The sequence below is a fragment of the Lepisma saccharinum genome, chromosome 3 (assembly GCF_977018435.1).
Source record: "Lepisma saccharinum chromosome 3, izLepSacc3.1, whole genome shotgun sequence".
Lineage (NCBI taxonomy): Eukaryota > Metazoa > Arthropoda > Insecta > Zygentoma > Lepismatidae > Lepisma > Lepisma saccharinum.
In genome coordinates this window covers 120,340,776-120,365,831 of record NC_139231.1, presented here as the reverse complement: position 1 = coordinate 120,365,831, position 25,056 = coordinate 120,340,776, and the positions used below count along the sequence as shown (strand labels likewise).

The following is a 25,056-nucleotide window of genomic DNA, read 5'->3' as shown; positions in this document are numbered from 1 at the left end:
CTAATATTATAAAAAAAATCAATGGTGCTGTCATAAAACAAAACTAGCCTAATCTGAAACCCTAATGGAACATAGCCATTGTTTGTATATGTGGACAAATAGTGTACAATTACCAGAGGTCGGAAGTAGCGCGCTACTTGTAGCGGCGCTACTGTAGCTAGCTACAAAATTTGTAGCTGTAGCTGTAGCGGCGCTACATTTTATAAATTGTAGCTGTAGCTGTAGCGTCGCTACAAAATTCTTGTAGTTTGTAGCGAAAATCACCTCGCTACCGCTACTTTTCTTGTTGGAGTTTTGAGGTAAATGTTTACGTGGCAACAGTGTTTACCAGAGAAGAAGAAGAAGAAAGGTTGCCATGCAACTGTGTAGCGCGTTAACTTTGTTGTTTGTTCCTAAAGGAAAAAGTATAAATACCTTCGTCTTTGGTCTCTCGATCTCATTTGTATTTTGTTTGGGAGGTAGTGGAAGCTCGTGAGCCCGTTAATTTTGTGCGTCGCCTTTGTTTTATAGTACCACGTTATTATTATGAGTGATATCGACAGCGACGATTGTGGAAGCAAACCACGCGAGAAGTTGCCATGGGAAGAATACAATAAGTTTTTTACTTTCAAGAGGACAGGGAAAAATGGAAATTTCATTGTAAGCTGCAATCTTTGCTGCATAGGAAACGAATTGTCGGTGACGAAGACCAGCACATACAATATGAAAATTCACTTACAGGTAAGTGTAAAATTAAAGGATATAATAATAATGAAAGGGGAGATATAAACTCGGTCACATGTTTCATTGCAATTTCTTGAAAGTGTGTAAATGTAGAAATAATGCAATTACATGCCATGTTGTTTACCTGCCAGTTGGTAACCATTAACATTTATCATACATTTGTACATTTTACACAGTTTTTCTCCTGTGTGCTATTTGGACAGTCTTTCGAACAAAGGCATGTAGTGCTCAAAGTCGGTAAGTGGTTGGTTTCATTAAATAGTACTAGATTTTCGACTTCTGTCCAATGTATTACTTTGGAAGGATTAATTGAAGCATGCGAAAGTTTCCGAAATAAGTTTTTAAAATTGTGCAGAACGTGCACCTAGTTTTAGTCGAAGAAACCTCCAACTGTGCGCCAATTTCGTACTGGAAAGTAATTTCCAAAGTTTCCGTGCCCATAAAATTGAGGTGTGTGTGTTAACCTCAACTTTGAAACATTCGCCCGTAAATAGCAAGACCCGAATACAAAGTTCGGTATTATCTAACCTTCTTGCTTGGCCGAATCATTTTCTCATGAATATAGTAATATTTTGGGCCTAATCTGCCGTTTTGCAAATTGTCCAACGTACTGTTATTTCAACCCTTTTGGAAGAGCAAAAAATATTGTAGACGAAATGTTTGTTGCTTGGAATTTTGATCGACGTCTTCAATCGAAGTTATTTTTTTCCCCGCTTAAATAAGAATTTTCAAAGGGATTGCAGAGAATTTCACAGTGCGAAAATTGAAATTTAGAGTTATAATGAATTTAATACCTTTTTCACTAATCAGGAGCTACTACAATGTGGAGTTCTTAAGTCAGTGTGGTGTTCATTGTCATTTAATATCATGCACGTGTGATATGACCACAAAAGACATAAAAAAATGGAAGTGACTATTTTCACCAGGTGGTGGGAATAGCATACGAGGCTATTTTCACCAACAAATGTAAATACTTGACCATAGCATTGTATTTGGCGCAAGTTTCTTTTGTTGCATTGCGATTTCATCATTCTACGAATGCAATTTTTATATGCTTAGATTTAAGTCTGTTAACACATACTGCGGAGTTTTAGTGATTACTTAAAGATGTGTGCTTTCATAGTTATGTTAGGTGGGCCAGGTTTGGTTTTCTTAGCATTAAAATAAAGTCCCTAAATGTATTCTACTAAACTTCCGATTTACTTCTACTAGTCTACAATACTTAAGTTGCTTCACGATGGAAAATGCATTGTCCGTGGGAAGCACGCATGCTCGCCTAAGGTAATTTTTAAGTGTTTTTTTCAACATTTATAACTTTTACCGAAATCCAAACAAAGGTTCAAATTTTGTGTGATAATGATTGCCAAAATTCTAAGATTAGTCTTACTGCTAGGATAATTTGAAAAAAACAACAAAAATTCATAAAATAATCTAAACCGTTACCCACATCCATGTTTGATACCCAGTGGAGGTACATTGTAGTTCAGATTTTAAAATGTAGGCCCACTCCCGATTAGCCAAACTGTGCATAAAGTGGACTTAAAATCTCATTGGGCAGTAGTACTTAAGTTACTGCTAAGGAGTTAATTTAAAGTAAAATTGGTGCAACTACTACTGTCACAAAGTAGTGAGAATAGCAGAAAGTGTTAAGACCAGAAATCACATGATCTGGTGTTGGGAAGTATTTACAAATAATTTTAATGCTGGAAGTGACCTGCCTAACCTAACAATGAAAGCACAAGGAATGCAATGCCCCTTTCATACTACATCATGTGACATATTAGCAGTACCAATTCATATTAGAACACCTTGTGATATTTTTCAAACTTCATAGTGTGAAGAAAAATTACTTGTCCATACGAAAATAAATGCACGCCGACATAAGTTTCTTACACATCAACAATTAAGGAATGCACACATACATGTAGTAGGCCAGGTTGGAGATCATACACATGAGAATTTAAATTCTGGTGAAAATAGCTTCAAAGCTAGCTTCACCACCTGGTGAAAATAGTTACTCCATAAAAAAAAATGTATTGAGAGCAATTGAACATAACTGCATAACCTCATAAGAATCACTTCATTGTAGTTGATATTCTTCCTGCCCCTCCAATAAATATCTCTCAGGGCAGAATAACTTTTTTGTAGTGAAAATGTTGAGACTGTGAGTAAAGTGTACAGATAGGTATCCGAGTAGCCATAGCCTGGAATGATGTTGAAGTGACATTTTCTCATTATCTGATTTCACAAACTTGGAGACATTTGCATTACTTTATGAATCTGGGGTCCTGGATTTTCAATTCGTGGAATAAGGTGTTTTGACAAGTTATGAAAGAGTAGAGCTGTAGAAGGTATGAATCAAAATTCTTGACCCTCGTCCCCCCTCCTCCCCACAAGGGTTGGAAATGAATAAAAAAATTATTAGTTATTATTCTTATTCACAGCTTTCATTCTTTCTAGTGTAATTAAACACTTATTTTAAAATTTAACATACTGCTTTCATATGGAATTCATAGCTAGACAAAAAATGAAACTGACTAATCAGTTTCTTCAGTGCATTCTTCAAATTTCAGTTCCGTTATTAAATGGAATGTGTGCACATTCATAGAGCTAGAATATATCCATACAGATATCCTCTAGTGTTCAAACCCAGTAAAACTTGACGTTAACGTAAAAACAAACATAACATTTATGTTACCACTTTGCCATTGGGTAAGCACTAAGGCTGAGCCAATATCACTTGGATGCTTGGGAATTGGAATGATAAAAGCTTTTTGAAATATTGATTGATATCAGAAATTATACTGCTCTAATTATTTGCATAAATTTACCAAAGTTTTTGCTTTAAAATATTCATGAATATTTTATGTTATGCTAATACAAAATTCAATGTTTTTGCACATAAATCGGGCACAACTTCCAATTTTGCATAATTCCCAGGATAATTAGCCTCTGCGAAAGTGTTTTGTGCCATTTATGTGGATCCTGCGTAGAATCAAACAACAAAAAAGTATCTGCCAGTATTGATAAATGGAAAAGATGCTTTCTGATACAGATACCACTTGTATAAGCTCAGCCCTAGTAGGCACACACATGAGGCAAAAACAAATTAATTCCTAGAAGCAATACCCAATGTCTTCTCTCATGACATGCTATTCACATTAAGGGAAGTGTTTTCCCACAAACACTAGGGACCAAAATTGTATATATTGTTTCCATTGCAGAATTATTTATCTCAAGACAACTTCACGTCTTTCGTTTCTGAGGTAACATGGGAGAAAGTTGCCATGGAATTCCACAGTATTTATTCATGACAGTCTCGGCAACTTTTATTCTTATTAGAACCTTATAAATGGTCCCGTGGCATTTTGCTGTATGGTAACATGTGTAAGATTTCCTGTGATTATTTTAAATCCCAAGTATTTTGTAAGAAGTTCAAAATTTCAGAGATTAAATCTTGTTACTGTATCACTGCACTTTCATTTGTGCACCTATAGTCATAATATTTTTTTCTTTAGAGAAAACATGAGCAGAAGTTGGGAGAGTTGAATAAATCCATCGAATCAAGCAGAAAGAGAAAAAGAGAGATCTGCGATAGCAACCAACGGCAGAAGCAGTTAAAATTAAGCAGCCTCAAAGATGGAAGATTCTCTTTTTCAGGTGAGTTATTTGTGAGAGCATATTGATGTTTGAGATTTCTATTTTGGTTTTCATCGTTCTTATACCGCTCATGAGTGAACTGTGACTGTGATGAATGGAGAGAATGAAAGAGACAGTCACATCCATACTTTACCCACGATCCAAACCAATTGATGAAGGACAGTGGCTACTCACCGGAAATTCTGGGAATTATGCATGAATATTTTGTTCCGGGAATTATGTGGAATTTTGGATTCATTGGAATCGCACACTCTTCATATTGTTAATATTTTTATTGAGGGGCGGTAGTATGTAAGTTTGGAATAGAGAAAACCTCTGCTTGCATCCTTGAATTTTTGGAAGGTTTGCCTTGAAAACCGGGAATTATACTTGAATTTTTTCATGGTCTTAGAGTGGCCACCCTGTGAAGTAGCATGCTAATGCTAGCAAATCCACCATAGGGACTGGCAATTTCATAATTTTTATTGTACAATTCTTTTGTCTTCAACCATGGGCAGTGCGAGGGGGTGCTTGCGTGCCCCTTAATTTTCTTCCGCATCCCCTACGTTCAACTGAAAACCCTAATTGTTAGAGTGTATATTATGTCATGTCACATTGAGCACCGAATGTCAGGTACTGAATGAAGTAAGACCGTTATTATTGTATGCAATGGACAAGCACGTAAAGAGATGCAGCGGCAGATTTTTTTCTTCAGTCAGCATTGTTGTTATGATTGTTTTCTTCCTTTCTTTCATTAAGTGCTCTGTATGCGGTTTTCGATAATCGCCTATAGCAGAGATTCCCAAACTTTTTTTGTTTCATGGCACCCTTAGTGTTTCAAGATTTTTCCGAGGTGCCAAAGTCAGAATGTAGGCCTATCTAACACTTGGCAACGCTCAGTTAGTGTGGTTAGGTTGCTTGCCTCAAGTTAAAAAAATAAACACATATATCAAATTCAGAAATATATTACACATAATAAAAAGTACTAAATAAGCACATACATTGGAGTGTCATTTCAGTAAAATAGAACATTTCGCGGTGCGCCTGTAAACCATCCAGTGTGCTGCAGTGAACTGTTTGGTAACCACTGCCTATGAGCTTGGTGTGAGTTATGTTTTTATTTTATTTGTTTTTTTATTGTTGATAAATGGTTTATTTTTGTTCTTGTTCTTCCTCTTACTGGAGCAAAAATTGCAGCTGCTTTCAAATTATCAGGAAATTATTTAAGCAAGTTGTAATGTGAAGGGTAGTTTTCTTGTTAATACATTCTATGTATTTGTTCCACATTACATGTCTAGTAAACGTACCATTTCAGGCTTTTTCAGAAACTCTTACGAAGAGGCCCAATGTTCACGAAAAAATTTTGGAATAAGTTATTGGGGGTGGGATTTTATCCTGAAGTGGAAGACGGAAGGTACAATGTACTATGCAATCATATTTTGTAACTCCACTGGTTACATTAAAAAGGTTCAAGAATTGTGTTTTTAAAGGTCAGGATAATTTCATTTTGTATTTCACTACATAGTTCAATGAGACTGCAACGTGTATCTGAATGTTTACACTGTATGACAAATTTCTTGGAGTATAAGTATCATCATGGACGTCCAGGGGGAGTTCAAGCTGGGGGGAGGGGGGGCACAGCTTCTCGTGAAAATGGATGTCAATCTAAAGATATATAATTTCATTTCAGTCAGTAATTTATGTTAATCAGTGGAGGCGATTAGGGGTGTAGTTGCCCCCCACTTTTTGCTATTTATGCTAGTTACTATGCTAAACCTTATCTACCAAGAGAAAGTAAACTGTTCTTCTCACCCCCCCCCTTTTATGTTTTAAAGATTGCATGCATGTTAGTTGAATACTGATAATTATAATTATATATTGAAACTTTTAATTAATTCTTAATCTTTCATGGCATTAATCAAATTTCATATCCTTTCATTTGTAGGGGAAAACCAAGAGAGTATAGACAATAAGTTGCTTGAGTGGATAGTAGATGGGTTGCATCCATTCTCTGAGGTGGACAGACCATCGTTCAGTGACTTATGGCAGTCTTTAACAAAGAAGAAGTTGATGTGCTCTGCGACCTTAAAGAAAAAGTTGGGGGAGCAATATGAAAGAATGAAATCTTCAATGTTAGACGAATTTGAAAAGGTCAGTTTTGTCTCAGCCACAGCAGATTGTTGGACTGCACATCATAGGTCCTTCTTAGGAGTAACCTGCCACTGGTTGGATCCACTGTCTCTAGAGAGGAAATCTGCTGCTCTTGCATGTCGGCGTCTCATAGGAAGCCATACTTACGATGTTTTGGCAAAAGAGCTGCAGGACATATTTATCAGGTACCACATTCATAATAAAGTAGTGGGTGTGGTAACTGATAATGGATCAAACTTCGTGAAAGCCTTCAAGGAGTTTTCTGCAAGTGAGCCGGAGGACAGCCAAGAGTCTGATGTGGTGGAAGAAGAAATTACAGAAATTCTTGCCACAGGAGATTGCACTTTGCCACCCCACATTCGCTGTGCAGCACACACTTTACATCTTGTTGCAGTGAAAGATTCAGAAAAGGCTGCATCATCAGATGCAAATTACAAAAGGCTCTTCCGAAGTGCCTTCGCTAAAGCACAGGCATTGTGGAATAAATCCAGGCAGTCTTCCCAGGTTGCTGACATAGTGAAAAAACAGCTTGGTGCATGTCTGATTGTACCAAATGCAACACGGTGGAATTCAGTGCATTCTGCTGTATCGGCACTATGTCAGCATTTTACAAAGCATGAGGAGAAAGTGCATGCAATTTCTGATGCAGTTGGCCTGTGCAGATTTTCTCCACATGAGATTGAATTTTTGAAGGTAGGTCCGATATGATAAAATTACTTATGTAGTTGGCACTCATTTCATACTCTTAACTTATTCAGTCATTGCAAGCTGTACTTACAAACTGCTATAATATTCTTAATTTTTGCCTTCAATTATTATAGTGTACTTTTTAAGATTCCAAAGTGCAGAATTTGCATAATATTTTTCTCATAAATTTTAAGTGATGCATACACTTGTGCTGGAATCAGAAGAAATTATTAACATACATTTTTATTGTGGAGATTAGAAACTGTTTGCTGTGTTTTTCCAAAATGGATTTCCTTTGAATGATATGCTACATTTAAAGTACATGAAGGAATCATGCTTATGAATTGTTTTTAATATTTTCACCATTGTTTATTGCTATGACAAACATTATATTTACAAATGAATAAATTAATTCCTACAATGTTTTAAAGTAACGTACATTTTATTTTTGAAGGAATATGCTGAGGTTACACAACCACTAGCCAAAGCAATTGACATTCTCCAGGGAGACAAGAAGGTGTCCATTGGATATCTCCTTCCCACACTCCACCAACTTCTCCGGATACTTGGTTTGAAATTGGATTCTGGGGATGTAGCACATTGTGATGCCCTTGCCAGAGCTATTGTTGATGGTGTGAAGCAACGGTTTGCAGGCATTTTATGGGATAAGGATACAGTGCTAGCTGCTTGTTTCCATCCAAGGTAAGAAGTTATCTGGAATTAATTCACTGCAGTGTCTTTTATATCTTGATTATTCACATGAAAGATGCATGATGTTTTACTTTACATAACAAAACATCAACATTGTTAACTTCTCTTATAAGATAACAATTACGTGCTTTCATATGTGCACAAATCAGAATATAGTTGCTTTATTTGATGTTCAAAATAATTTCTTGGCAACCTGTATTTTATTTAGTGCATGCCAATGTTAAACTTGTCTTTGGTTGAGAGGCGGATATCTAGTCTTGGCCAATAATACCTTGTTATGTGAAGTATACATTTCAGCTGTTTCTTTTCACTATTTTTTTTAACATTTGTCTCATACTCATTTGTTTTTATAAATATATTATTTTATGCAGTTTCTCAATAGCCTAAGAGATTTTCTTTTATAGTTTCCAGAACTTGATAACATGGTTGTTTATTATTTTTTTCAGTGTTCAAATGTAAACCAGCTGTCTTCCATGGTGCAGTAGTAGTTATCAAAGCATACTATGATACCCAGGAGTCTTGGGTTCAAAGCCCAGCCTGGGATTGTGTGTTTTTTGTGATTGTCCATTCATCAATTTCACCCATCCTCATCTTTGCGATTGCGATTAGATCTCTCCCTCTCTCAATATGTCATTTATTGTCTCACTTATTTTGTCCCATGCTGTACTTTTCAAATATCTCCCTCTCATATTCAAAATAAACCAAATCAATTAGTTCAATGTAAACCTGCAATAAACTTGAAATTGTTGCCCCAAAGTGGACATCAAAGATTTTTTTTTTTTTTGTCTTCAGTGTAGTTAACCAATACCCTGATATAGCACTTTTATTGTATTTCAGATTCAAATTGTCATGGCTTGAATCGGAAAAAAAGAGTGAGGCACGCAGATGGATGGAGAAAGCTGTATCTCATGATACGAAGGAAAGTTCAGCTTGTCAGAATGAAGAGAAGCAGCTAGACGATTTTGAAGATTTCTTCAAGTTTGAGCAAACTCAATCGGAAACAGAACTACAAGAACTGTGCAGATTTCTAAAGGATGGTCCCAAACCTGTGGAGACACTGCACAGTTACAGTAGCAAGTTCAAAGAAATTTTCATAAAATTGAACACTGTTATGCCGTCAAGTGGAGCTGTTGAGCGTTTGTTTAGTGTTGGCGGAAACTTGTTTTCTAGCAGAAGGACACGGCTGACCGACCAGAACTTCGAAATGCAGCTGTTGCTAAAGTTCAACAGACAGTTGAATTTGGTTTAAAAAACTTGTATTGGACAAACCAAACATGCATGTTATACACAGTTAATAAAGTGGTTTGTACATTCGCAATAGGACTTTCAATAGTGTTATAAAATTAATATCTTGTCTCATACCAAAAGTTTGTCAGCAACTAGCTTCAGGACAGGTTTTTCCTTAAAACTTTATTTTTTTTCCCCAAATATCTATTGTGAAAGTTTAGTATATAGAACAGTAATACAGAATCATTAACTTGAGTGTTGATATAGAATGCAATGAGTGAGGGTGCAGCCCAATAGGTAGAGAGAAAAAAGTGGACAATAATGCTTAATTGTGCTGAAGGCTAGTATCAAGATAAGGACATCCAGATGATAGATGTAATGATATTACAGATAATGTATGTATGCACACTTTAGTTATTTGATATCTGGATACATTGACAAATAAGTATGTAGAGGATGTATAATCAAGTACTGTATTTGGATATTATACATCCAGGTGTATAGTTTACCAAGAACCTGAATAATTTTATTATCTATATATTAGGGCTAAGCCAATACTACTTCGAATCAATATCAGTGCCAACATACATCATAATGGCGATACTTGAAAAGATGTAATAATTCAAAGTAGGTCAGAATGTGTAATATTTTTTATGATACTGCCCCAGTGGAACTAGGCTATTGTCTTGAATATTGATTTTCACGCAAGATGATCGTTTGATCACCTCATTCATTTTACTCCCAATGTCTCTGGATATTTACCCTCTGCAGATTCTGGAAAAAGTATGTCAGCATCTATGATACCATTCAATGCATGGGACTCTGTATCAGTTCATTCCTACTATACATTCATGGTGCCCAAATGCTGTCAGGTAATCCAATGACTATACAAAGGTACCTAGACATCCAAATTGAGGATATTGGATTTCCACTATTCAAATTGCTAAAGATTTATTTATTAATTAAATGATTGATGTGTAGGAAATTTAGATATTGCTTGTCATAGTTCTCTGGGTTCATGCTCCTGATAATTCTCTTAGGAGTTTATGAAAAGATGCAATTGAAACTTTATGTTCAAAATCTTTCCTTCATAATTTTTTTTCATTAAAAAATTAATTGTTGCCACCAAAAATGTTAAAACAAGTCAGATGGTAACTCAAAAAATATATCAATTGACTGGTATTGTGATAACTGCCTATTATCTAACTAACAGCTGGGAAGTTTCAAATATCTTCATGACTTGTTTTTTGTTCATGCAGAAGTAGCGAAAAAGTAGCGAAGTAGCAAGTAGCGCACAGGAGTAGCGCAGCGAGCTACTTTTAGGTAAATGTAGCTGTAGCTGTAGCGAAGCTACATTTTGGAAAAGTAGCTGTAGCTGTAGCGAAGCTACTTTTAAAATGTAGCGTTCCAATCACTGACAATTACAGTAGAATAGGCAAGACAAGAAACTCCTCGCAGCCTCATGCCCAAGCCATACGAAGGGGAGGAATGCACAGAAGCAGGGTTGGCAGTGCATACGGGCCGAACTGTTATGGTATGAGGCGTTGTCAACAACAACCACACTGTTTGGTGTCAAATTTGGGATCAACTTCTCAAAATTTTGGGCATTAATATCATGGTGGTAATCGCCAGAAGATTTTCCAGATTTGAACATTAACAGTGCACCTGGAACAAAACCCTCTTCGCCGCCAGCATGTACAACAATTACACGTTGGCCTTTAGACGCTGGAGCCGTAGATGCCAGCCGCGGTTCCATCCACCCAAGCTTCTTTCTTTGTTGTCGAGCTGTGAAAATAAGTCTCGTCAACGTAAACAATGGGTCGCCCTTGTCGACGAAAGATTTTTATGGCTTTGAGGTACGATGAACGTAAACTTCTTATTTCATCCATTTCTATAAGCAATTGTCTATCATTTTCTGTTTTTTTCTACTTAAACTCTAGGTCACGTATTATCACACCAGACAGTGGCTTGGAACTCTTTTTTTTTTGTTTCAAAACCCTTCAGATACCTTCTAACGTTGGCCTTTCCCTGTCCGTAAGGTGAAATTCTTGCACAACACGTGTAACGAACTCGTCTATATCACTCTTGATTTTTCGGCGAGGTTGTGTTTTATGGGGCGTATGAAAGTGTTTCTTCAACGTAGTGCATACTTTACTTTCTATTACAATTCTTCTCACACTGCTGAATGAAACACCACTTATGCAAGCCACCCTCCTTTACAACTGTTTTTCGGACATACGAACTCCCACCTCGTCTTTCATAAATGCATATACATTATATACAATTTCTTGCCCTGCGGATTAATTTCCGTCCACCGAGTTTACTTGCTTTCTCTGAACTGCAAGCTTCCATGATAGCAAGTACACTGCACACAAAATCACACACAAAACAAACACACACTTTAAATGAAGACAAGGAAGTCGATCACGTTGTTTCTCGGTGCTCACAGAACATCTATGACGTTCGGCAACCCTGCCTGTGCGCACGATAAGGGAAGTTCGTGCAAGCGTTTGCCACGTTTCCGACCCAGCACACCGGTGGCAGAGTTTCTTGTCTCACCTCTTGTACTATACAAAGGGTACACCGTGAGGAAGCACAAAATATTAGTTGCAATGTAAAATGGCATAATTTGCATTGCAAAATCAGTATCGCAAAGTAGAAACACAGGGTAGAGTGCACCGTGCAGTAAGTTCAAGGCAGAGCATTTTGTTCATAGGCATGTGCACAGGGGGGGGGGGGGGGATCATATTTTTTTCACGGAGGGACAAGCAAGGTATTTTTCCATGGGGCGCATTACCCCAATAATAGTGTTGCCCCCTCAAAAAACACCACTTGAATTTGAAATTATAGCATTAGTGTAAAGTACTATGACTGAAGTCATATTATACATGTGAAATATATACTTTTAGATTGACATTTGATTTCTAAGGGGGAAGTGTGGCTATACAGACACCCATGTCTCTACATTATTATACTTTCACCTAGAAATTTTGAGTAGAGGAATCTTATCGCCGATATTAAATGATATTATACTCTTAAAGATAATTAAGTATTTTAAAGCTGATTAAATTTCAAAGAAAATATGGGAGAAGGGCGTGCAGTGGTGCAACCACAGGGGAGCAACGGGCATTGACTCTACCCAACCTTGGACGGAAATGGAAATCAATTATAGGGGCCAAGGGGGCAAACATTGAGGTAAAAGAAAGTAAAAAAATAGCATAATCTAAGAGTAGCAGGACAAAAGGATACTCAAGATGGAATTAATTTTGTAATGATCCTACGAGATCAAACTTATTAGTAACATTGATGTTTATTTACTCTGTGTACATATAATCATTGTCGCAAAGAATATGTAATTTTAATCTTATAATTGAATAATAACGTTTAGAACACGTTTAATATTATAATATGTACCGTTGTGATACTGAAGGATGAAAGACTTCCTCCCCTTCTTTGGAATCTCGGCATCATTGAAGCAGTATATCCTGGAAAGGATGGACTTGTTTGCGTCAAGACTAAAGGAGGCGTATACAGAAGGCCAGTCATCAAGATTGTATCACTTCCCATCAAATATGATTTTGATCAATAGTTTAGTGCAGTTTAGTGTCATTATAACAATTTGCAGTTATAAGGTGATTAAGTGTAGTCACGTCACAGAGAAGTACAGTATAATATTATTTTGGTCTATTGTACGACCAAGATGGAGGAGAATGTATGATAATGATGGGTTATTTTAATTGGAAATGTTGCATCAAAAACACAGCGTGCATAGCAACATGCATTTGTTTCTTCATATGCACGCCAGTAAGAACGTTGCGCCAGTCACGCGAGAGCTCGCGAACAGTGTGGCTGCTCGAACATTTTATGCCAAAGAAGGTTCGGTGTGCATTGTGATACCATATATTTTGTTATTTGTAATACTCGTGATAGTAATAAAACATCAAAAACACAAAGACACGGTGTATGAAGATTATGCTGTTTATGATCATTTTCCGTTGCTTTTAGCTTGCGGAGATGTGATATTGTGAGTAAAGAACGTGTTATCTTACCGCATTATTTTAGCGTGAAGCAGAACACCCCAAAGGTTTCGTGCAAGTGAATATAGTACACACCAGGACATTCCACAAAAGCAGCAGACGAGACTACCGCTTCATAAATGTTTTATAAAGTAAAGCAAATCAAACAAAAAAAGGACCGAAAACTTACGAACCAAAAATATAAGTGAAATTATCGTTAGGAGTGTTATGTTTGGTGCATATAGTAATGGAAGTTTTGTTTTTCCCCTTCATGAATTTTATTCGTCGTTGCGATTAATCTAAGAGATTTCGAAAAAGAAAAAAATAATTTTAAAAAATATAAGAAGAGAAATACGTAATTTTAAGCTAGAAAGAATCAAAGTAAACTAATTTGATACTCACAACGTCATTCACGCAATTACCAAAGAAAAATCTTCATTAAAATTGTATGGACATTACGAGTGCTATCAATATAATTTAATTTATAAAACACAAACACCAAGACCACTATAGAAGAGACGCACACGTAAACAATATTTACACTACATAGTCACATGCTATTACATATAGCTATCGGTCCACAGACAATATACTACGCACTGTCGGGGACGCCAAAAGGCCAAACTAGGGGTGTGCGGGACAGAATTTTTTTTAGTAGTGTCTGCTGCCACGTTCTTTTTCTGCTGGAACCTCAAAAAAGATGCGCGTGGCAGTAGACTCGGTCTTTGTTTTATCGTCATTTCATCATGCTATGTATGAAATTACGTCTGTAACACATACTGTGAAGTTGTAGCGATTACTGTCACAAAAATATTTTAAGATTAGGTCCCTCAGCATTCTTCTATTAATAATAAACCTTAATGCCTTAATGCTCTAGTAGTTAGGTTAGGTTCTGTTAGCATTAAAATAATATCGCTAAATGCTTTCTAAAGAAAAAGGTTCTAAATTACCTGTACATTCATTCCCACTAATCATAAACTTGCATTTCTCTCGTCTTAATCTGTTGTTAAGATTTGCTGACACATAAATAAAGACAAACTTCACATAAAACACTGCCGCCTTAACTTATGTAAGAAAGGTCCCTTAAACTCTTCCATAGATCTCTACAATAAACTACCACAAGATGTGAGGAAAGAACCAAAATTGATGATATTCAAGCACAAGATAAAATGTTTTTTATTCTATACCTGAATACATGGAAGCGACTTTTACATAAGACAAATGTACATAATATAGTATAATAAAATATTATTCTTGTAAAATTAAATGTCAAATGAAAGTGGATAATTAGTATCACCTAGAAGTAGGCTGCAATGTTCTATATCTTCTCATGTTATATTTTTTTGTGATTTTGATATAATACGGCTATATATTTTGTATTTGTAAAATCTATTAATGTAATATTGTATTGTAATGTAAGTATTGACATGTCCTATATTACCATGTACTGTAATTTGTACACACCGGTAGTCCTTGGACGCAAATAAACTAAACTAAACTAAACATGCGTGGCAGCAGCATAGATAGAATAGTTGGTAACACCCGTAACACTTCCCCGCACCATACTCGTATTATCGGACAGACTTTAATGTCCACAGGTAAAGTCCTTTCCTCTATGGTTCCTCCTGTGCAGAAAGTAGCGATTTAACAACCACTTTTTAAAATGACCATTTGAAATTCCCGACTGTTCGTGATCCCGAAAAATTCTGAAGTCATTTTCCGAAATTGGATCGAGATGGGATTTTTTCTCCCGGGTACCGACTTCGAAATCCCACTAGTTGCAGCCCGCCAGGGGGACTATGTTCTGTGGAACCCGCGTATACCCTAACCCCATTAAAAGAAGATGAAGAAAACGCAAAGGTAAGAACTGTTTAATGAAATACTTGTCAAAAAGTTATTTTGTTTGAAAATATTGATAATTTGCTCTCCATATGTACAATCGGTGCAAACGTATTTTTCAAGGAAATAATAACGAGTACGATATAGGCAAACTGTAGTGATAACGATAGAAATAAAATTCCAAAACATTTATTTTTCGTATGCTTTTTGTGGAAAGTAAATTGAAATTTGAACCTCTTCTTTGTTACAGGTAAGAAAAGCGTAAATATTCGGTCATGACATTGTTGATAACGTATATATCATGCGTAAGGTACAATCATATGTATGTCTTTTATTGGAAAATTAAATTGCCTAGGTGTAGGTATAAGCGCGCCATTGCCGTGGCGAAAGTGTAGGTAAGCGACCGCCAAGGCAAGGGATTTGTAGGTTGGAATATGCGAAGGTACGGACGTTGGACGCGTCGTTGTGTTGGTTTCTAATAAAATTAGTTAATTCACAGTCCTTCCTCGAAAGAAGGATCAACCCCACGGAGTATCAAAACTAAGTAAAATATAAAATTCAACGAGCCATCGCGTTCGTGTGAAATATTAAGGATGAAACACGACACATGTAAGCTTACAAAGTTGCTTATTTTATACAGTATGTAACATTCTTATTCGTACACACGGATTTTCAAAGAAAATGCTGTAATATCTGAAAGGAAATAAACTCTTTTGACATTGTTTCTTTACAATTCAATAACTAATATCATTAGGAACATAAAATCTTACCCAAATTCTGTATAACCAATGGCAATAATAAATTAAATGAAACTGAAAGAGAAACATGCCATTTTTTGTACAACTTTTCTATTCGTACACTTAATAATATAAAAGAAAAAAACATATTCAGAGCAAATTGACTGACAGTTCTAATACTTTGATGCGTATCCTTTGGCTTTAATTACTGCTTGGCACCTGTTCTTCATAGAATTAACCAGTTCCCGACATGTTTCAGAGCTTATTTTATTCCACTCGGCTTGCACAACAGTTTTGAACTCTTTTTCGGGCAAGTGTTTCAATCTTCCTCGTATACAGCGCCACCGCCATTCGGGCGATTTTGTGCAGTTTGCAACTTTGTAACAAGTTTGAACATGCAGGCGTGCTCCCAGTCAAGCGGAATGCTGGCGTAGGTATTGTTGTAGGCCTATCATCTATCTATCAGCGTGTTCGAAATGGACAAGGTGAAGGAACTTAGTTTCGATCTGAATGATGTTATTATAAATTTGGCCCTTAGAAGTTATTCGGGTAAATTTCTCGTATCGGACAAACGGATTTCTTCAAATTTACAGGAGAAATTACTTACCGAATGCAGTTTCTTTAGACTTGTGGAAGTTCGGGGAAGTGTTTTCTTGCATCGTTCATTGAATTTTGCCGGTAAATCATCTATTTTTCGATATAAATGTGTGACCGATGCACGAAAGTTCTTGCATCCATTTACTTCCAGGTGGATGTAGCCTGTGTCTGATGACGTAATCCCGGTCAGTGTTTCCAAACACGTGTTTTTGTAACTGAAGAAGGTACGTTTCCGCAAATGGTTTGTGGGGCTATGTGTCAATGGTTCGTGGGGCTATGTGTCAATGGTTCGTGGGGCTATGTGTCAATGGTTCGTGGGGCTATGCGTCAATGGTTCGTGGGGCTATGCGAGAATGGTGTGTGGGGCTACGCATATTATTTTCGAAACCAATTTTTCACTAATGTAACCTAACCTTACCAGAAATGGTTTGTGGGGCTATGTATGAATGGTTCGTGGGGCTATGCGTCAATGGTTTGTGGGGCTACGTAGGTATTTTTGGGTGTAGTGGGGTGGAAACACTGCATGCCGAGTACGGTAGTGAAACTGTGACCGCCATTTTGCGTGTTACCGAACACAAAAAGAAACTAAGAAAACTTACTCGATGTGTCACAAATAGAGCTTATTTCCGTGAAATAAGCGAAATGCCACCTTCAGCAATGTTTCTGAATGCAGAATACGTAAGTACGAATGTTCAAATTAAATGAACTAGCAAATTTCAGCCGTTTGTCCGATACGAGAAATTTACCGTTATTCGTTAAGAAAAATTGGACAAACAGTCAATAATTCACACTCCACAGTTCAATTAATAGCAAACAAATTTAGAGAGGAAGGTTCAACACAGAATGCGCCGAGAAAACCAAAAGAGACAAGGTTGAATAAACGTGATGAACACTTTATTTTTAAAAAAGTGTGAGAAAACCCCCGACTAAGAGTTCCTCAGTTACGACCGTTAGTAGAATATGTTGCTGGCAAGATGATGTTCGATCAAACTGTCCGACGTTCCTTGTGGAAGCATGGATATCATGGCAGAATACCACGAAAGAGGTCGTATGTAAATAAGGTGAATCGCAGGAATAGACTTTCATTGCGAAAGAGCACATCCACAAGGACCAGGAATTTTGGGATATTGTCATATGGTCAGACGAGTCCAAGATTAATATATACGGGTCAGATGGGATAAATAGGGTCTGGCGAAAATCAAATAAAGACAATGATCACATTAACACAGTTCTAACAGTTAAACACGGTGGTGGGTCATTAATATTTTGGGGCTGTATGTCGTCCAAAGGTGTTGGTACCATCCAGTTTATTGATGGTATCATGGATGCATATGTCTATTTGGACATATTGAAGAACAATGTAAAGCAGAGTGCCCAAGAAATGGACATGTCGCCTATCTACAGATTCCAACAAGACAATGACAGTAAGCATAAGGCGCAAGTTAACCTGAATTGGGTTATATGTAATATGCCCAAAGTACTACAATCACCAGCTCAAAGCCCAGACTTAAATCCCATTGAGCATTTATGGGCAATTTTGAAGAGGCGATTCCATTAAGCAGGAGTCAAATCCAAAAATGGGTACTTGTTTACTATCCTTCGGACACATTTATTTATTTTTACAGAAGAAACTACTTACCGTAATAAGTTCCTGTAGCATTGTCGAACATCGGGAAGGTGTTTTGTGTGATGTGGGAATGTTTCATAGCTGAAATTCATGTTGTTTGTTGAAAATTAATTCTCCGACGGAGAATAGCTAGCCCCACGAACCATTGGCACGTGGATAGGTTAGTTCTGTTAGGTTAGGAAACATAGTTAAAATTTGGTGTCGTGTTAGTATTAGGATCTAGAAATTGGAAATAATTGCGAGCCATTGGCGCTAGCCCCACGAACCATTGGCACGTGGTTAGGTTAGTTCTCTTAGGTTAGGAAACATAGTTAAAATTTGGTGTCGTGTTAGTATCAGGATCTAGAAATTGGAAATAATTGCGAACCATTGGCACGTGGTTAGGTTAGTTCGCCTCATGCAAGTGAAAAGGCCTATCAGAAACTGGTAATGTGAAAAATTGCAATTAATTTCATCAAAACAATGTTGATACACCTTCAGGAATGTTCCGCGAAGCAGATATGTAAGTACGAATGTCAAAAATTGACGAAACGAAAAAATTAGAGGTGTCCGAAGGATAGTAAATTTTTACCGAATTTATATCATCCTTCGTGAATGGTTTGTAGATATAGAGAAAACAATGTGGAAGTCTTTCTATGATTCCTCATGTGGAAGCAAGAATGGGAACGAGTTTACAAAACATGACAACTCTCCAATTTCTATGAAATTTCACGTACTCACTAATTGTGAACTCCTAATCACGAATCTGCATGTAATAATTGGCGGTCAAGTATGGAAATCGAGAAAGGGTACTATTATCGTATGAGGGAAACACCTACGAATCATATATTTCGGACTTCTTTGCATTGCTAACGTGTTATTTTCAAATGTGGAACATTTCCTAAAGTGAAATAATGCATATCAATGTCTATTTCTTAGATTTACGAGTACTTACTGTTACTTGTTGTTTCGAATCTGTAACACATTATGGCCGTGATAGCGTACTGGTTTAGGGGGCGTTCTGAGAGTTGACACGGTCGTGCCAGATTCAACTATAGCATATTAATATCCATAAGAATAGATTTATCTCAATACAAATTGAGAATGAGTAACATGAGACTGTATATCGGTATACACGTGATACCTCCCAGGGCACGGGAAAACATTAAGATTTGCAGTAAATTAACAAACTCAGGACTTACGTGTTAACATCTAGGTTCAGAATATATTTATCTTGATTATGCAATTAAGAACAACATTTTACATCATAACGAAATGCACTAAAAATCATAGTAACAGCAGCACAAAAATTATCACATGAACTTCCATTAATCTCGTAACTTCTATTCTCAGATTCATATCTATCAGGCGGGATGATGTACTTCAGCAGACTGTTCATACGTCCGGGAAGGACATGTCAATCGCCCCCTCCATTGAGAAACAAAATCGACGACTACTCTTGGAAGCACTCACAGTCTAGGAGATTTTGGATTCAACCTTCTAAAAGTATTTTCCTCATGTCTGGAGAACAATTAAAAATCTTCAGATTGTCGAAATTTACCTTGCACACTTCCTTACGAGTTTTTGTGTCCAATAACACTGCCGTGTTGAATTTCACTTCGGTAGCTATGAACGGTCCTGTCCACAAATAAAACAACTTGGAAATGGTTCGGTTAACAGCTGAACTTGGACGATGACTTCTTAGCAGCACCAGGTCATCCTCCTTCAACTGCAAAGCATGGCACTTCTGCTTCAGTTTCCGCCTCTGCACAGAATATCGTTCCCTTAACTGCACTTGAACAACCTTACTCTGCCAGTCTTTCTCACCGTCTTCTGACACAGGCCATGGAAAATCTCTTAGCACTTGTGGTGGAACTGAATGGTGGAAAAACAATTCAATGGGTGAATATCCTGTAACTTCAGAAAGAGAATTGTTAATTAACCAGGCAACTTCATAAAGATGCTTGGACCAAACCTGGTGATCGTGCTGGCAATAAACCCTAAGTAAACGAGTTATCTCTTGGTTGGCTCTCTCCACTAAGTTTCCTTGAGGGTGGTAGGGCGTCGTACACACATGTTTCATTCCCATGGATTCGATGAAACTCTGCCATGACCTGGAAGTGAACTGGGATCCTCTATCCGACAAAATTAGTTTAACAGCTGGATAATGGGCGAAATATCTCTCCTTCATTAATCGGATTATCTCAACGGTACTAGCCTTCCGCACAGGATAAACTGTGACGAACCTGGAGAAAACATCTATAAGGCTGAGAATATAATAGTACCCTGAAGAAGGCGGTAACTTTCCAATAAGGTCAATGGAAAGCATCTCATGAGGTTCCTTTCCACTAATGTGCAGCTTTTCCTTCATGATACCTAACTTGTCAGGCTTCACTTTTGCACAAATCAGGCAATCACGGATATAGTTAGAAATATCAGGTTTCATTTTTTTCCAATAATATCGGGATTGCAATTGCCTATAACACTTTCCCACACCAAAATGACCGCCGTCATCATGAATTTTTTTCAGCAGCTCAGGACGTCTGGAATTCGGAACACACAACTTGTACTGTGGAGCCTCCCCACTGTAACTTCTAAACAGCAATCCATGATGAAGTTTAAAGTACTTCCGTAACCTGGTCATGCCTGCATCTTCGTTTTCAGTAGGCTGATGAAGTTTAGCAATCATTTCACTGCAAAAAGAATCTTTAGCCTGGGCTTCTTTCCAATCACTCACTTCTTCATCTTCTTCCCACAGAAAATTTATGTGGTAATGCAGACAATCAGACTCTGGTTTGCTCTCAGTATCTGCTTTCACAGGATATCTAGATAGCGTATCAGGAATAATGTTTTCTTTTCCACTAACATACACTATTTCGAACTGATATGATTGGATTTTCAAAGACCAACGGGTCAATCGACTATTCCAATTTTTGCTATTTTGCAGCCACTGTAGTCCTTTATGATCAGTATAAATTTTAAATTTTCGCCCCTTAAGATAGACTGCAAAGCGTTCTATTCCAAATAATATAGCAAGGCACTCAAGTTCATGAACAGAAAAATGAAGTTCATTGTTACGTAACTTTCGGCTAGCATATTGGATAACGAAAATATCATGTCCATCTGTCTGGAACAAAACGCAACCAAGCCCTTTTCCACATGCATCTGACTGTAGACAAAATTCTTTAGTAAAATCTGGTTGCGATAGCGCAGGTGCACTAACCAAATCAAGTTTCGTCAATTCGAAAGCTTCATTTTCTACTTCTGTCCATTGAAACTTCACATTTTTGGACAAAAGATAAGTAAGTGGTTGCACTTTTACTGCAAAATTTTCAATGTACTTTCTCCTCCAACCGGCAAGTCCCAAAAATTTCCGAACGTTTTTTCTATTTCTAGGCCTAGGAAAATTTAAAATGGCGTCGTTCTTCTTAGGATCAGTTCGGATGGAATCCCCAGAAACAATATGGCCTAAATATAATATTTCCGACTTAACTAAGTCACATTTCTTCAACTTCACCGTCATTCCAACTTCTTCTAGTCTGGTCAAAACATAATTAATGTGCCGGAAATGTTCGTGCAAATCACAGTCGAACAGTAATAAATCGTCGATATACTGGGTCAGAAATGAATCAGTTTCAGGCCCAAATATAGAATGCATAGCCGAAACAAAAACTGAAACTGCCTTAGCTATTCCGAAAGGCATTTTTGTAAACATCCACTGTCTTCCTTTATAAGAAAATGCAGTGTATGACTGGCATTCTTGCTTTACAGGAATCTGCAGATACCCGGATACCAAATCAAAACTAGTGAAGTACTTGGCACCTTTAAATTTCTGGAGTGCTTCGTCTATTGGTTCAACAGAACTTCTAGGAACAATAACAAACTTGTTCAACAACCGAAAATCTACACACGGACGTACAGATCCATCCGGTTTGTCCACAACAATGAGCGGGTTCAAGTACGGAGAGTTACAAGGCACAATTATTTCCCAATCTTTCCATTTTTGCAGCTCAGCCTCTAGTTTTGCCCGTTTTGCCACTGGAATCGGGTACGGTTTTTGACTCACTGGAACGGTACTGGACAAATTAATATCACAGACTAAGTTCTTGGCAGTGCCAGGTCTCTCTGAAAACACCTTACTATGTGCAATAAATATCTCGAACAATTCGGCTCTTTGTTCCTTAGCCAATAATTCACTGGAGTCAATCTTCTCCCTTATATCCTCTAGCGGTGTAGCCCATTTATCGTAGCTAGCTTCAATCCTCCGGACGCTCATCTGCTTATCAACGGAATCATCATCATCTAGCTTTTGCTCAATTGGCTCTCCATCCACCATTAGATACAACTTTTTATGCTTGAGATTGATCTCTGCTTCATATTTCTGCAGGAACGAATAACCCAATAATAAGTCTGAAGGCAAATCCTTCACAACAAAAATCTCTAAAGGTATGGTGCTCTCAGCAATTTCCAGCACGATTCTGCGCTTTCCCACAACTCGAGTTCGACTTTTTCCAGCAAAATCGATAAGTCGCACCTCTGGAGTAGCTTGTAACATGGCCCCTGGCAAATTTTGCTTTATTTTCTTCCAAATCTCGAGACTCAGAACAGATATTTCAGCTGCAGTGTCCACTATACAAGTGATATCAACATTTGCTACACGTGCCTTGAACTCAGGCGCTCTTCCAAAGTTTTTAGACTGACTAGCCTGACACAAATTGTAAAGAAACTCACTCTCTTCATGATTAATAACAAACACCAGCTTCAGATCATTACTTACAGACTGGGAATTTTTTTCTGCAGGCCCCAGTTCTATCCGAGACCGCCCGACATCAGAAGGGGACGTTTCTATGCCAGGCGTGGGGTAAAATCCCGCACCTGGTCGAGATTTGCTCCATTCTCCCAGCAAAAATTTCTGGTCAGCTCAACGCTCTGTTGCTGCTCGTTACTAGGGTACGACACTGCAGCATCTGTTTGTAAGCCACTGCTCGCCGCTTGGAATCGTGGAGAGCTACGACCTTCCCTCAAAGGTTCACTGTGCTCCGGTGAAGATACACGGTTCTCATTTCGTGGTCTCTCACAAGGTTCGTATCTGGGAGCAGCATACTCACGTCTCTGCCTATTTTAGCTTTGTTGACGATAACGATTGCCGTTTCTATATGGACCTGCAGGGCGATTTTCAAGGTAATTATTCTGCCTCTGGACCATACGAACCCTTTGGTTTCTGTTTGCCGAGTTGCCTGGAATATCTCTGTTGTTCTGGTGAGTAGGATTCTCCTTCCTCCACGCAGTTCGCCAAGCATCCTGCTCTTCCGCTTGCTCGTATCTCTTAACAAAATCTGCAAGCAAATCAACAGTTACGGGAGCGTGGGTCATACACAATTGCTTCACTCTATAAGGCAATTGGCCGATTATGAGGTTTACCACCTCCTGCTCTGTGTAGTGACTACTCAGGTTTCTGTAAGCAGAGTATACAGACCAAACATATTCTTCCAAACTATTGTCATTGTTTTTATTGTACCGTTTGGCCCTAACAGATGCCAACTCCTTTTCTTTTGCCTCTGAAGACGCAAAACGCCTCTTAAACGCCCTACGGAAATCTGAATATGTGTGGAAATCATTCTTATGAGAGTAGAACCAATGATAAGCCATGCCCGTTAGTAAACGAGGAATAATCTCCAGCCTGTATTTATGCGGGATCTGAAGGATCTCAAGGTTGGTATCTAATTCTTTGAGATAAATCTCAGCCGAAGTGGCTATAATATTTCCGTCGAATTTCCGCATGGAATTCAGGTCAGCCATCCGGGGAGTCATCCCACCACGCGTAGCATTGGTTCGAGATTTTCTTTCTTTTCTCTTTTCCGATAAAGTCGACTCGCTGCCTGAAGAACTGGAAACGATCTCTCTGTGGCATCTTTTTTTTACATGTGTACGGTTTCGTTGCCCCGAAGATACCTCAGAACGACTAGGAGACAGTAACCTTCGAAAAGGCGCGCCCAGCTGGTCCACCCGCGGTAACTCTGGTTCACCGGAGAGTGGCAACTTGCTTAAAGTGGTTGAAATTTGAGCCACTTCGTCACAAAGATTACGCATGTCTGAAGAAAGCTTCCCTTGTTTGGATTCCATATCATTTTTCCACTCTTCAGCATTCTCTCTAGGACCCTCTGTGCCTTTAAGTTTTTCCGCCACAGTCTCTTCAACTCGCAAATTCAGGTTTTCTCTCAGCTTATATGCCATATTGGTCACCTGGTTGTCCAACTCTCTGGACATTTCTTCTCTGAAACCGCTCTGCGTTTCACTGATTTCCTTTCGGAAGTCCTCCTTGGTCTGCTCAGCTTCTTCCCTCAACAGAACAACTGTTTCATGGAGTTTAGATTCCAGCTGCTGAGAATTTGACTGACATGCTTGACGTAAGCTCATCATCTCAATTTCAAGGCTTTCCTTCAATTTCTGCTGTCCCTCAGACATTTGCAGAGTCAGTTGTTCGATCCTTCGTCCCATCTCTGAATTGGACGCAGCGAGTTGTGAACAACTCTGGGACAGTTTCTCCTCCATCCTTGCTTCTAGCCGGCACTCAAGAGTTCTACTACTTTCTTCTAGTTTTAGTTGTAAACTGTGCTCCAAGATATTCATATTTTCCTGGAGTTTATCCATTTTAGCTTCCAGACTGCTAGCATTTTCTGTCATTTTTTTCTGGATTCTAGTTTCCAGGTTACTAGAATTTTCAGTAATTCTTTCCTGTATTCTAAGTTCTAGATTACTAGAATTTTCTGCCATTTTAGCTTCCAGATTACTGGAATTTGCCTCCAGCATTCGCTGCAATGACGCGAGCAAATCAGTAGTAACAGGAACTGCAAGTTTTTCTTTGCATGCGAGACATGTTAATTCACAAGGAGAATTACTTTCCTTTGGTGACTTTAGCTTTGCACAATTTAAATGAAAAGTATTGTGACACTCAGTGCAAACAAACGTATCATCAAGCCTTGATGTAGTCTCACAGCAAAACACATGAACTGTGCTTTCGTCAACATTTAACGCTTTGCTTCCACTTCTTAATATTTTCTTTTCCATTGTTGCGCATCAAAAGTTCTGAGTCAACTGCAAATCTAAAACACGTTACCAAAGA

At 37.9% G+C, this 25,056-nt stretch overlaps 3 protein-coding genes across 8 annotated transcripts in view; 2 read left to right on the top strand and 1 right to left on the bottom strand.

The window, feature by feature from the left end:
- wol (Dolichyl-phosphate beta-glucosyltransferase wollknaeuel) overlaps window positions 1–13,721 on the bottom strand; it is a 41,079-nt gene extending 27,358 nt beyond the window's left edge. The window contains exon 1 of one of the 2 annotated variants that reach the window (XM_083119329.1): window positions 13,557–13,721. The gene's annotated coding sequence lies outside the window, so the exon portion shown is untranslated. The remainder of the gene's footprint in view (window positions 1–13,556) is intronic. The other variant, XM_083119331.1, reaches the window with a different exon arrangement.
- Window positions 284–9,425, top strand: LOC145985373 (uncharacterized). The gene is made up of 5 exons (XM_083119328.1): window positions 284–720; window positions 4,242–4,383; window positions 6,308–7,206; window positions 7,655–7,902; window positions 8,749–9,425. The coding sequence occupies exons 1-5, from the start codon at window positions 526–528 to the stop codon at window positions 9,158–9,160; spliced, it is 1,896 nt and encodes a 631-aa protein (XP_082975454.1). The 5' UTR covers window positions 284–525; the 3' UTR covers window positions 9,161–9,425.
- A 1,216-nt stretch (window positions 13,722–14,937) lies between the features above and the next one.
- LOC145985371 (uncharacterized) overlaps window positions 14,938–25,056 on the top strand; it is a 148,910-nt gene continuing 138,791 nt past the window's right edge. For 4 of the 5 annotated variants that reach the window (XM_083119322.1, XM_083119323.1, XM_083119320.1 and 1 more), the window contains exon 1: window positions 14,938–15,014. The gene's annotated coding sequence lies outside the window, so the exon portion shown is untranslated. Of the gene's footprint in view, window positions 15,015–15,047; window positions 15,244–25,056 lie in introns of those variants that run through there. The other variant, XM_083119319.1, reaches the window with a different exon arrangement.

Excerpts from the sequence above, each read along its gene's own strand:
- LOC145985373 (XM_083119328.1), top strand. The coding sequence starts at position 526 with ATGAGTGATATCGACAGCGACGATTGTGGAAGCAAACCACGCGAGAAG. Across the intron at positions 4,384-6,307 it reads TGGAAGATTCTCTTTTTCAG|GGGAAAACCAAGAGAGTATA; the intron begins GTGAGTTATTTG and ends TTTCATTTGTAG. Across the intron at positions 7,903-8,748 it reads GCTGCTTGTTTCCATCCAAG|ATTCAAATTGTCATGGCTTG; the intron begins GTAAGAAGTTAT and ends ATTGTATTTCAG.